At 33.7% G+C, this 13,846-nt stretch overlaps 2 protein-coding genes across 2 annotated transcripts in view; both read right to left on the reverse strand.

Annotated features, from left to right (window-relative positions):
* LOC138305885 (mucin-2-like) overlaps positions 1-13,846 on the reverse strand; it is a 403,923-nt gene that overhangs the window by 112,129 nt on the left and 277,948 nt on the right. The gene's annotated exons all lie outside the window — the stretch shown is intronic.
* On the reverse strand, positions 172-4,826 carry LOC138306481 (uncharacterized). Its single transcript, XM_069246947.1, has 3 exons — positions 4,681-4,826; positions 3,863-4,272; positions 172-3,400 (listed from the first exon to the last, which is right to left on the reverse strand). Exons 1-3 carry the CDS (start codon positions 4,800-4,802, stop codon positions 2,976-2,978), a joined length of 957 nt encoding a protein of 318 aa, XP_069103048.1. The 5' UTR covers positions 4,803-4,826; the 3' UTR covers positions 172-2,975.

A 13,846-nucleotide genomic window follows, 5' to 3' on the forward strand; every position in this document is an offset into this window, starting at 1 on the left:
CAAACCAAAGTGTACCTTCTGGCACCCATATCCACCATTAGTAAACAGCGTTATTAAAAAATACTACACCGCTTACGATTGGTATGTTTTCGCTATCGAAAACAGGAACAGACGAATTGGTAATTACACTTCCATACAAAAGTCACTTGCTTTACACCATTACCACCTTTGGAAATTTTGCGTTTCTTATTTTAATTTCATTATTAAAAATAATTATTTGTGTTCCGAAAAAAAATCCAAGGCACTATTTCTGTCCGATGCGGAATGATCTAGTAACAATGTAGACAAATATGTCAATACACTTGTATATTTTCTAGTATTATCTTTTTATTTATAATATATCGATTCATCATGGCCGACATTTCATATATTTTTCAAAATCCTGTTTTCAACACAAGGACACTTTAGACAAAATTCAACATGCTCGTGTTATATAACCAACTGTGGGAATGACAAATAGTGACAAAGATCTGAAAAACACTGGTCATGGGCATAATCTGAAACTCAAAGATCAAATTAATTTTAAAATTATTTTTCAAAAAAATATGACGGAGAGAAACATGCAAAGGAGAAATGGTTTGGGAACATAGTCAATTTAAATAAAATTTGAATTATTTTTTAATGAATTATCATTATAGTAAAATTTACATGAATATCTACTCATATCATTTTTCAATCTAATGACCAAACGGAATATGAAAATCACACCAAGCTTGAATTTCCGTAATATGTTATTCCTTTGTGAAAAACAAAATCAGAAAATTATGCTAGCATCTAACAGCGAATTCGTTTCTCAAAGACCCATATGTTGATGCTATGACTACTTCTCAGGAATAGAGTAAACCCGAAAACAGTATCAGAGGGAGGTCATAAAGTGTAATATATATGTTGGTAAATTGTCAGATACACACCTCTGTGCAATACATTGAGTGACACACTGAGTCTTCGCCAGACATTAACTATCATAGCTATGTCCGTTTTACTGATAGAACATCTGCGTTGATGTCACGGTGTCAAGGTTATACTGTACGAATGTTTATTTCCTTCTGACAATGGGTGACGTGCAGAGGCTAGAACTTCCTCTTCTGTTTGTTACGTCATAAAGATAGAAATAAAACTTCCTTATGTCTAATGAAGTTCCTTCTCTGATATAAAACGTTAATTTTCTATCACCAATTAGTTCCCAATCGACTAAAAACATTAGGTTTCTTGTAATTTAAAATCATCTCAGAATATTAATTCCCAAGAGAGCATCGAACTGTTTGTTTATTTATAACTACTGTTTTCTTTAAACGGATTTTATTCTAAATATAAGAACTTTTATAAGAATTTTTATAACTATTATTCAGATTGGGTGGGGATATTTCAGGTATTTTTTATATTTTCTTTGTCTCCCCTTTTACCGACCGATACCAGAGTCTGGGTAAGAAAGTTTCCATAATAAAATATAAAAAGTAATGATTGACAATCAATTTACAATATTCGAATATTGTCGAATGTTTGCATTTCGCCTTAACACCATAACATATGAAATATAATCTGAAAATTTTAAATTGAATACTGTAAAGTTAAGTTATTTTAGCGGTAATTTTATCTTAGCGCTTTTCGAAATATCTCTGAAACGCTAATTAATATATAGCGCGAAATTGTGTAAAAGATTATTTTCAGTATTGAATCGCTGAATTGTGCTAACATTAACTCGCCATACTATAGCATAATTCACATTTTTCACATTTGCTCTAAAATTTGACCTCACTACAATAAGTAAATATACAGTACATAATATTTTAGAAATTGTTATTTGGTGTGGGTAAGTTGAAAAGAGGCTTTTATTTTACGCCTTACAACAATGATAGAAAAATATAGAATAAACTTAGCAATGCCGAGTCAAATATTCTCTGTGTTTATTGTCTTGCAGATCTACAATAAAAATGTAGAATGCTGATTAACAGGGGCGGGAACAATAGTTGTGTTTCAATCAAAGAGAATATAATTTAGTTGTGTATATTGCGATTAGTGTTCACAAGAGTTCAACCAACATTGCAATTTTATTGCTTCGCAATGGATGGCTGAAAACGAAATAATTTCTGTTAACATCTACAATACTAAAAAGTATAGAGAAGAAAGACAATTTAATTTTTTTATTGTTTTCATTCATCAATAATAGTAAGCATCACTCTAAAGTGATAAAAGGTTTAGGTCTGAATTGCATTAAGACTCCTATAAGGTTAAAAATTACTTTTTTTTTATTAAATGCCAACTACCTTTCTGAAACGGCTTTTAATTTTAAAATGGGAATGTAAAACGAGTTCAATAATTTTGTAGAGTCGCAAAAGTTATGAACTTACCGTTAATATTACAATTATCATCATCTTCTGAACAATTTAATTGAAATAAGGATCATTTTATGTTTCCCACCGTCGTCATAAATGACACCCGGTAGTTGACTATCACTGCGCCAAACGGCAAAACAGAGACAAGAAGCTCCACATGTACAGTTATCGTATATTACGCAGGAAATCTTGCATATGTTTGGTGTTGTTACCTCATTTTGGGCCATCGATATAAATTTTCTTATGTTGTTAATAATTTTTACCTTAAAATTTTGCTTCGGAAAGGTAGTAGGCCTTTAAAAAACAAAATCGAAAATTAGATTTTTATTTTAAAGAATAAGATTTAGTCATAAATCAACTATTTGAGAGACTACATATTAGATTGTGTATGTTGTTCGCAAATAAAATATCTCCATATAAAAATGATATCCTTATGTGTATTTTTATCATTTTCGATTTATAGTTCTTTGATAGTGTGTTTCTCCTTCAAGAGCAACGTGTAATATTAGAAGCATGTTATTATAAAAGATATTAAATTTCTCATCATAGGTATTTTTGAATTTTGAATTTCCGGTTTGAAGTTGTAAACAACGACTAAGCATCAACTACGTGCGTTTAAACGCTTAGACTCTAAATATTTTTTTAAAAGAGGCGCCAGCCAGAAAATGTTGCCACCGCATGATCATTATTCACGACTTTACCAGGTTCTTCTGCTCGGATGTAAACAGAAATGCCTTGGTTGACGGATATCACAATAAGACCTGTACTGCTCTCCCAATCTCCATCATTAGGCGAGTCAGCGTACGTCGCAGATCTGGAAATCCCGTCTACTCTCAAAGACGTCCACACAGTCCCGCCTCCATTGTTCCCACTCGTGCATGACCACGTGAACACATACACTCCGCTGACCGGAACTACATACATACCAGTTCTGGTGTTGAAGGTGTGGGCTGTGTCAGTCATTACTTGGTTGAATATGAGTATTTCGTGTAGTTGAAGACTGGTGTCAGCGGACATTTTCACGCAGAATGCTACGTTATCATGCGTTATTGAGGGTCCAACACGATCTGTAAATACATGTAATCTGTATATGTATATGCTTTGCAAACCTGTTATTGTATTTCTCGAATTAATTAAGCATTATATCCATACCCTTTATTTAAACTTCGCCACTTTAAACACAGGAAATTATGTACTTACTACTGTTTAAACTAGTGATATTTCAAATGTCTATATATCACCGCCATTTACATGCTAAAGTATAAAAATGATTCACAGATAAATGTAAGGGCATAGCTCATTGGTGACAGATATATTTACCAACCCTGTGGAATTTTCTCAAATGTACATTTTTCATATGCTGTGTCAAAATTTTCAAATTAAACAACAACTTCCGAGTTAATATAATATACCTTATGTTAACCCTGATGCATACTATTTTTTATCAACTTGGCTATTATAATTGGGACATCTACTTTAAGAAAGAGGTTTGTGTAAATATCCCTAGTTTATCATACATAAGTACATACTTGACCAATGCTTATGTTCACTTGATCCGATGAATTTAGTGTTTCGGTCAGATTGGGGTAATTTAACGTGTTCTTCGTCTTGAAGTGATCTACTTTCTTTGCCATTGTAATTGTCCTGACTTAGGTAAGGCCCATCGGGAGTGGTTTTATTTGCACTCAATATACTTGTAGATTTATTTTGAGTTTGATGGTCATCTGATATTGGTAGTGATCGTTCTTTTCTGGACATGCCCGTCCCAATTATAGCTTCAAGGTCAGCCACGCGCATGTTCAGATCTTCAATCACTCTGTCTTTTTCTGTAATCGTCTCCGAATTTTCTGATAACATTGTTTCTAGTTGTAGAATCCTTGCTTCCTGTTCATCCAATCTTCTGATAATACCTTCTAAAGTGCCAGCTCTCTCTGAAGACCTACGTAAGACGGAAAACACATTTATAAATCTCTGATAATATTTCAATGTATTAGTGTTTTGAAAAATGGTAAAACATTTATAAATCTCTGAAAATATACAAATGTGTATTAAACATGAAAGTAGCAAGTTCGTTAATGTTTTTTTAGTTGATATTACGATGTGTGTATGCAATATTATACCAACATTCTCAAGTATCAAATGGATTAGCCGTGTCCATAAACAACATCATCAGGCAGATAGTACCAATTGTTCTTCGTACGTTTGAACAATAATAAATAAATACTTATGTACAAAATATAAACAAACAAATTATTGTATTATATAAACGAATACGTTATCCATCGTAAATACTTAATCGGCTTTCCCCTAGGCTTATGAATTATCCAAGGAATAAATATGAAATTACCTTATATTGTTCGCCTTACTGTTCGGAATGTCCGAATGCAAAATATTCACTGCAGTGGCTGAATCTGTGCTATATATGGAGATACCCAGACAAAGGGCAGCAAGGAGACGTGCTAACTCCATGTTATTTACGAAGAGTGACGTAACATAGCAAGACTTCTTTTCATAGTAACCTATACCGCGCGCCGCCCTTTATTGTGTCCATGACAGTTGGGTAGGGTAGATACTGTTCGCTCCATATTCTTAAATTAGCTCCGAATCTTTTTGTATACAAGGAATTTGACTTTGCTTTTATTGATGTCCTTTACTGGTACTAAACCTAAATAATTATTTTTTTTTTCTATATTGGTATTTCAAAAACTAAAAGCCATTTTGGTCTAAGTGTGTATATTTGAAGATGTTGAGCTATGTCAAGACTAGAACCTAGATCCCTTACCATGCAGGCGAAACATCAGTTTTAAGGCCAAAGGAAAGGCAGTAGAAACGTTAAGAAAGAAGGGGAAAATACAATTTCAAATAAATGAATGATGTAGCTTTTGCCAGTTTAGAGAAATAAACCTGATTAAAATATACCCTTGTATGTACTTTACTCAGAGCACTGTAATCAGATTGGAGTCAGATAGTTCGTATCGAGACAAGTAAATGTAAACATATTTGATACAGACAAGGCCAATTAATAAAAACCTTCCCAGATTGATGATGTACAAAAAAAGTCAAAGTTCCCGGAGAACAACCACCTACATATTCTAACATCATGAGTAAGGACATAGTAATAATGTGTCGGGACAACACTTGATCACCACGGCCCCAAACCGATACAGTAGTAAGAACATGCTAAAGGAAAGTACTGTACGATCAGTTTTAGGAGACATTCGGGAGCGATAACCTACCCACCAACGCTGGCATTTTTGTACAAACAACTTAGGTTGGAAAAATCAATGCTGTTATATATCTGAAGGACATGTTTTTATTTGTGCAGCACATAATTCGGTTTGTTCTGATTTTATAATGCTTCATGTTATTTTATTCTGAATCATACATCAATGTCAATAATGCTCAAAGAATAAATGGATATAAATGCATAATGCCTTTATTGAAAGATAAAAGTATAAGAGATTTTTCAGTACAGCAACGATTCGCCAACATATGTTCACTGCAGTATTGAAGGGTTACTAACAGGAATGAATCTAACAGAGAGGAGGTATTGCCAGTAACATGAGAACATATATTCACGGATTGTGTCAGAGAATACATGTATGTATTAACAATATTACAAAAAAAAATCTTTTATGGGAATAATTTCTGAAAAAAAGGATAAACTTTTCCTATTATAACATTATCTGAACTACATGTGTTAAAAGCTAGATAAATCGATAGTCTTCTAAACCTGCATAACATCATTAGGTTTATCTCTCTCCTTGTTTCCTTAATTCCGTCTTTGCATATTACAGAGTTAGCTCCCTTGCGGGTAGGTATCGATTGTTACGTCATTATTTTGTGAGCGCAATTCACGTTGTTTTCTCCGAAAAGAATGACGTTGCGCTCGTAAACACATGACGTCACAATCAATACCTACCCGGAAGGGCAGATAACTCTGTAATATGCAAATACAGAATATATATTAGGAAAAGATCTTCATGATATAAGCAGGTTTTGCGGACTAGATATATGGATTGCTCAGTTCTAGTCCAGAGTTGAACATTTGAATCTGAGTGTCTGTAAAATGTAAAAATGAAACATATGAACATCAATCTGATTAAAATCATAACTTGATTCCAACACAGTTTCGGTAAACACACTCCTTCTGGCATCATATTCGTACTGGAGCGTAGAGTACCAGAGCATGATCGAAGATCTGGTTTTAATCAGATTGTGTAAACATAAGATTGCAATCCTTTCACTTTCTACCAAGTCAACATTAAGGTCGTTACGTGTTATAGTAGTAGAAGAACAAGGAAAACAAATCCTATTCATATTAATTATTAACATATTTGAATAAAGTATCGTTGAAAATAAAGTAAAATGCGTTTTTTTGTCTATCGATTTCGTTATTTTGTAAAAAAGTTTTCAAAATAAATGAAAACAATCAATCTAAGTACGCTATTGGCAGTATACTGTTTTGAACTCGGAACACAAAAACAACACATATTCCGTAACTTAACTGTTAAGGGAGGTCAGAATTCCCGGAGAAAATACACCGCCCTACAACGTGTTTATTACATGTATAATGTGGAATATAAAACAGAACGGAATATAAGTGTTTAAAAGACCTCTTTTCGTCTGAAATACCTCAGTTACAGAGCTCTGAAATGAGACTAAATGGGAACCACCTGAGCTTTGCAACTTATAAGCTGATCATGAACGTTTCATTTTCACTTTAAGAAGAACTGAAGGATTTAAAACAACAAAATACATGACGTTGACTCGAAGTTGCTTCACAAATTGTAAGAAGTGGAGTTATTTTTCACTTTATATCTATATCTCACGCATAAGGTAATAGTTACAATATTTACTGTTGTTTTAATATGTTTAATTATGTTTTGATTTTAATGTGTGAATTTCAACACTTTACCATGAGGAGAAATATCTCTTTAAACGCACAAGAAATTAATGTGATACTGTATTAGTATTTCTTTTGCGTCGACCGCTTTCTATAAATCTGCACCATGCTGTCAAATGTTAATAATACGTCTTTAAAAGCATCACGTCTTTCTTGGAATGTCAATCAAAATGCATCTAAATCACACACTTCACTGCATCAACGTTAGTCTGCTGTGACACTAAAGTAAAATTGATGTACATCAAATTCGGATAAAGTGGAATCGTGGCTGAAATACACAACGCGGAACATGTCCGGTCCTGTACCAGCGGTGACTACCTGTCAGACATATATCATTTAGTACTGGGAAATGATGTTTCGGACAATGGGTTAGATAGAGATACTTTTGTCTTTTCAATCCTCGCCAAAATACAGCTTATATTTTAAGACAATTACAATGTATTTTTTTCTCCTGCAGCATTACAAAAAATGTATAATATAATTTTTTATATTTAGCAGTGTTACATTTATTTACAGATTTGTATTACAATGTTCAACAAACATGTTCGACTTTCAAACCAAAATACAGCTTTTTTCCCCGTTAGTGCCGAATGCAGCTACAATAGAAGTGGTAGGTGTATTCCGACAATGCAAAATGTTGGTTGCAGGATAAATATGTCGCCTGGATTACCACATTGGCAATAATGATATTATGATGTTCCATAAAGAGAAATGACTAACCCTTGGTATTATTTAATAATTAAAAATATACCTGAATCAGAATAAAGATTTATCCGTATTGTGTATTTCCGCCACCATTTGACTTTATTCGTATATCATGTACGTCCATTTCACTCTGCTGTCACAACAAACTAACAATGATGCGTGGTGCGTATGATTTACGTGCATTTTGATCGACACTCCCAGAAAGACGTGGCGTTTTTAAAGACGTATCATTAACATTTGACAGCACAGTGCAGATTTATAGAAAGCGGTCGGCACAATAATTATAACTGACATTTCTGGAAATGAAAAAGATGAGTAAGGTGGATGAAAGTGATGATTGAATGTGAAGATCATAATGACATTAGTGCTGATATAATGAATTGATAAAGATATTCTTGGCACGTACGTGGCGACAACAAATTGTCCGGATTATTGCGGGATTTTATTAACGGAAATTTCATTCTGATCCCAAAATGGAGTTCTAGTTCGGAATCCGAATTTCCGGAATAGTGAGTATAAATAACGTTACGGAAATCCGGTCCCTGACATTTCCGTCCCGAATGTGAGTTTTCTGGACTATCGGCGTCCGGATTACCGCGTGTCCACTGAACATGTAAAGTGAGTGCGGAGTGAATTAATTCGAATGATGTATGTGTTTGAAAATCTGATAATTTTTTATAATGTTTGAATGTTTGAAAGGCAGTATTTTGTATGTATGGTTGATGATTTAGAGGAGGTTGCGGATGGTAACAGGGAGAATGATGATAAGGAAATGTTTATGTAAGGTGTATTGCATAATTTTATGAAAAACTGAATAAAAAATAAGTTATAAAATATTATCGGTGGTTTAATCTAGTGATCATCGACTCATGAAAGTACCTTGAATTAATTAAATTTCTTGGGTCACAAAAACTAGTGCATCTGCTATTAATTGATTAATTTAATTGATCAATTTAATATCTTAGTCAAAATTCCGTTCATATGGTGGCAGTGTACAGTATATTTGAAAAATTCAGCAAAATAAAGTACAGGCTTTAATTCTGTACACACAGCTTTTTAACCTAAATAACACCTATACAAAAATATACATATTTTTAATATACACTGCATTTGCAATTGTTATAAAGAGTTCATTTTTGAACAGGTCTCCTTTTTGTGGTTTTGTAAGCCTGTAAAAATCATGGTAACCAAATTTGTTTTGTTTTTTATTTTGGTAAAAAATGCAAAAAAATGGAATTTTTAACCCAAAATTACACCCCCCTCTAGGAGAATTGTTTTTCTTGAACACAGTTTAAAACCAAGCATCACTGTCGTGATAGCGGAACTGAGCCTATTTCGACATATGTATAACAGTAAACGTTTGAACAATCTTACCTCGTACTGCGGCTATCAATTTCTGCTGAATACAGTATTGATTTTTTTTCCATCTTAGACGCACATTAGGATACCCTCTAAACCATTATTCTCGAACTCATTTTGTTGAATTTATTTATGCAAATGTAAAGCCTGCATATAATTCTCTAGATTGAATTTGCCAATTTTAGGACATATACATTTTTTATTTTTTTGTTCATATAATAAAACTATAGGCTTTCTGCTTAATAAAAATTCGTATTAACTGTGAACTGCTACCTATATCGTGTTTTTGATACCTTTATGACGTCATTAATCCTGACTAAGATTTGACGAAATATTGACGTCATATTTGACTGTACAATGCTTGCTGGGATAACGCAATGTTTATATGCACGTAAAGGAGTACTCTGACAATGTTCACATGTAAATGTGAGGGAGAAAATCCCTATATCCCACACTATCATAATGTTAACATGTAAATGTAAGGGAGACAATCCCTATATCCCACACTACCATAATGTTAACATGTAAATGTAAGGGAGACAATCCCTATATCCCACACTACCATAATGTTAACATGTAAATGTAAGGGAGACAATCCCTATATCCCACACTACAATAATGTTAACATGTAAATGTGAGGGAGTCAATCCCTATATCCCACACTACCAAACATAATGTAACATGTAAGTAAGGAACAATCCTTATAATGTTAACATGTAAATGTAAGGGAGACAATCCCTATATCCCACACTACCATAATGTTAACATGTAAATGTAAGGGAGACAATCCCTATATCCCACACTACCATAATGTTAACATGTAAATGTAAGGGAGACAATCCCTATATCCCACACTACCATAATATTAACATGTAAATGTAGGGAGACAATCCTATTCCCACACTACCATAATGTAACATGTAAATGGGAGACAATCCCTATATCCCACACTACCCATAATGTTAACATGTAAATGTAAGGGAGACAATCCCTATATCCCACACTACCATAATGTTAACATGTAAATGTAAAGGGAGACAATCCCTATATCCCACACTACCATAATGTTAACATGTAAATGTAAGGGAGACAATCCCTATATCCCACACTACCATAATGTTAACATGTAAATGTAAGGGAGACAATCCCTATATCCCACACTACCATAATGTTAACATGTAAATGTAAGGGAGACAATCCCTATATCCCACACTACCATAATGTTAACATGTAAATGTAAGGGAGACAATCCCTATATCCCACACTACCATAATGTTAACATGTAAATGTAAGGGAGACAATCCCTATATCCCACGCTACCATAATGTTAACATGTAAATGTGAGGGAGACAATCCCTATATCCCACCTACATAATGTTACATTAATAGGAGACAATCCTAATCCCACACTACATAATGTTAACATGTAAATGTAAGGGAGACAATCCCTATATCCCACGCTACCATAAATGTTAACATGTAAATGTAAGGGAGACAATCCCTATATCCCACACTATCATAATGTTAACATGTAAATGTAAGGGAGACAATCCTTATATCCCACAATACCATAATGTTAACATGTAAATGAAAGGGAGACAATCCCTATATCCCACACTATCATTATGTTAACATGTAAATGTAAGGGAGACAATCCTTATATCCCACAATACCATAATGTTAACATGTAAATGAAGGGAGACAATCCCTATATCCCACACTATCATTATGTTAACATGTAAATGTAAGGGAGACAATCCCTATATCCCACACTACCATAATGTTAACATGTAAATGTAAGGGAGACAATCCCTATATCCCACACTATCATTATGTTAACATGTAAATGTAAGGGAGACAATCCTTATATCCACACAATATCATAATGATTTAACATGTAAAATGTAAGGGAGACAATCCCTATATCCCACACTATCATTATGTTAACATGTAAATGTAAGGGAGACAATCCTTATATCCCACACTATCCAACCATAATGTTAACATGTAAATGTAAGGGAGACAATCCATATATCCCACACTATCATAATGTTAACATGTAAATGTAAGGGAGACAATCCCTATATCCCACACTACCATAATGTTTACATGTAAATGTGAGGGAGACAATCCATATATCCCACACTATCATAATGTTAACATGTAAATGTAAGGGAGACAATCCATATATCCCACATTACCATAATGTTAACATGTAAATGTAAGGGAGACAATCCATATGTCCCACACTACCACAATGTTAACATGTAAATGTAAGGGAGAAAATCCCTTTATCCCACAATACCACAATGTTAACATGTAAATGTAAGGGAGACAATCCATATGTCCCACACTACCATAATATTAACATGTAAATGTAAGGGAGACAATCCCTATATCCCCACACTACCATAATGTTAACATGTAAATGTAAGGGAGACAATCCCTATATCCCACACTATCATAATGTTAACATGTAAATGTAAGGGAGACAATCCCTATATACCACACTACCATAATGTTAACATGAAAATGTGAGGGAGACAATCCCTATATCCCACACTATCATAATGTTAACATGTAAATGTAAGGGAGACAATCCATATATCCCACACTACCATAATGTTAACATGTAAATGTGAGGGAGACAATCCCTATATCCCACGCTACCATAATGTTAACATGTAAATGTAAGGGAGACAATCCATATATCCAACACTACCATAATGTTAACATGTAAATGTGAGGGAGACAATCCCTATATCCCACGCTACCATAATGTTAACATGTAAATGTGAGGGAGACAATCCATATATCCAACACTACCATCATGTTAACATGTAAATGTAAGGGAGACAATCCCTATATCCCACACTACCATAATGTTAACATGTAAATGTAAGGGAGACAATCCCTTTATCCCACACTACCACAATATTAACATTTTAATGTGAGGGAGACAATCCCTATATCCCACACTACCATAATGTTAACATGTAAATGTAAGGGAGACAATCCCTATATACCACACTATCATACCATCGTTATGTTCAAAAAACGTCGCTAAAGGAAAACGGGATAATTTTCTGATATGTCAACAATATTAAATTGAATTTTCTCCTCAAACCTTTCAAGCCTCCAGATCCCCCCATCTTCGAGTAGATTCACCGCCTTAGTGAGGACTCAGACTACACCCGTTTTTTTCTTTGTGGTATGTCGGCGTCTATGGCAAGCCAATGCAAGTTACTTTTTATTCTATTAATTTCGATATCGGAATTATATTTCTGATAAAGGAAATTAGTTTCCGATGTCGGAAATTCTGATTCCGTTATCGGAAATTCTAATTCCGTTATCAGAAATTTTATTTTTGATATCAGGAATTAGAAAACAATTTCCCATATCAGAAATTCTAATATTGATACAGGAAATTCTATTTCCAATATCAGAAAAAGAATTTCCGCTATGGGAAAATTCAGATTTTACGATAGAGACACTTAAGTGGACATAAAAGTGCTATGGAATCCTTCAATTGTCAAGGAGGACAATTAAGCTGATATACATTTATGTTTAAATAAGACATACAAATGTTTCTAGCGTATTACTTAATTCCATGCATGCTGTTTTTATCCCCTTTAAGTATAGAAATGTAAAACATTGGGTCGAAACAGCAGAGAAATATATCATCATTGTGATGTTGACAAGGCGGGACATAATGGGCAAAACACGTCATAAAAAGATATTCGGGATAACATAATTGTATTTTAAGTCTCCGCAAATCTTTCAAGCCTTCTTAAAGTTATGGTACACGTACAAGGGTGTACTTACAATTGTAAGTAGTTTTGGTAATATTTTATCCCGAAACGGCCTTCCTATATATATAAGACTGTCAAGGAGGACAATTAAGCTGATATACGTTTAAATCATATTTATCTATCTGTTGTTCTGTTTTTTCGTTATGGCTTCGATTAGGAATTCCTACATAATTGCCCGCGAAGTTAAAAATACATAATGTATTTTAATGAAAATTCCAATTTTTGATACGAAAACTGCACCGCGTAATGCGTTTATTGCTAAAACATAAAAGTTACTTAAGTTGCGAAAGCAATTTGTCTCGTATTTTATGAAATTTATATCTATATATTTGTTTCGGTAGCTCATTCCCCCAAATATTACAATTGATCTTATTTATATACTGTCTGGTTTTCAAATATTAAAAATTTCGTTGCGTGCAAGTGCCTGTGGTAATAATGAATTTCAATACTTTTTTCCGCTTTTGTTTATTTTCACCACGACCGAAGTTAAATAATACAATTTTCTTAACTTCGTCAATGATACCTTTCCCCGTTAGAACGAATATACGAACCCGGTCTACTATACCTACGACACCATTTTCTGTCAAAAAGTCTTTTGAGGTACGTACAATATTGCAGCTACTTCGAATTCCCCGTAAGCTCGAGTTTTGCGTTTGATGAACATTAACACCCGACATAAAAACCGTACATGTATATATCTGCTCAGTGAATCTTGGACCGTTTTCGTTTAC

The sequence above is a fragment of the Argopecten irradians genome, chromosome 13 (genome assembly GCF_041381155.1).
Source record: "Argopecten irradians isolate NY chromosome 13, Ai_NY, whole genome shotgun sequence".
Taxonomy (NCBI): Eukaryota; Metazoa; Mollusca; class Bivalvia; order Pectinida; family Pectinidae; genus Argopecten; species Argopecten irradians.

Bases quoted from the DNA above. Each gene is read 5' to 3' on its own strand.
- LOC138306481 (XM_069246947.1), bottom strand. From the start codon at position 4,802: ATGGAGTTAGCACGTCTCCTTGCTGCCCTTTGTCTGGGTATCTCCATA. The intron at 4,273-4,680 runs GTAATTTCATAT...CGTCTTACGTAG, and splicing joins AGTAAGGCGAACAATATAAG to GTCTTCAGAGAGAGCTGGCA. The intron at 3,401-3,862 runs GTATGTACTTAT...ATGTATTTACAG, and splicing joins TGAACATAAGCATTGGTCAA to ATCGTGTTGGACCCTCAATA.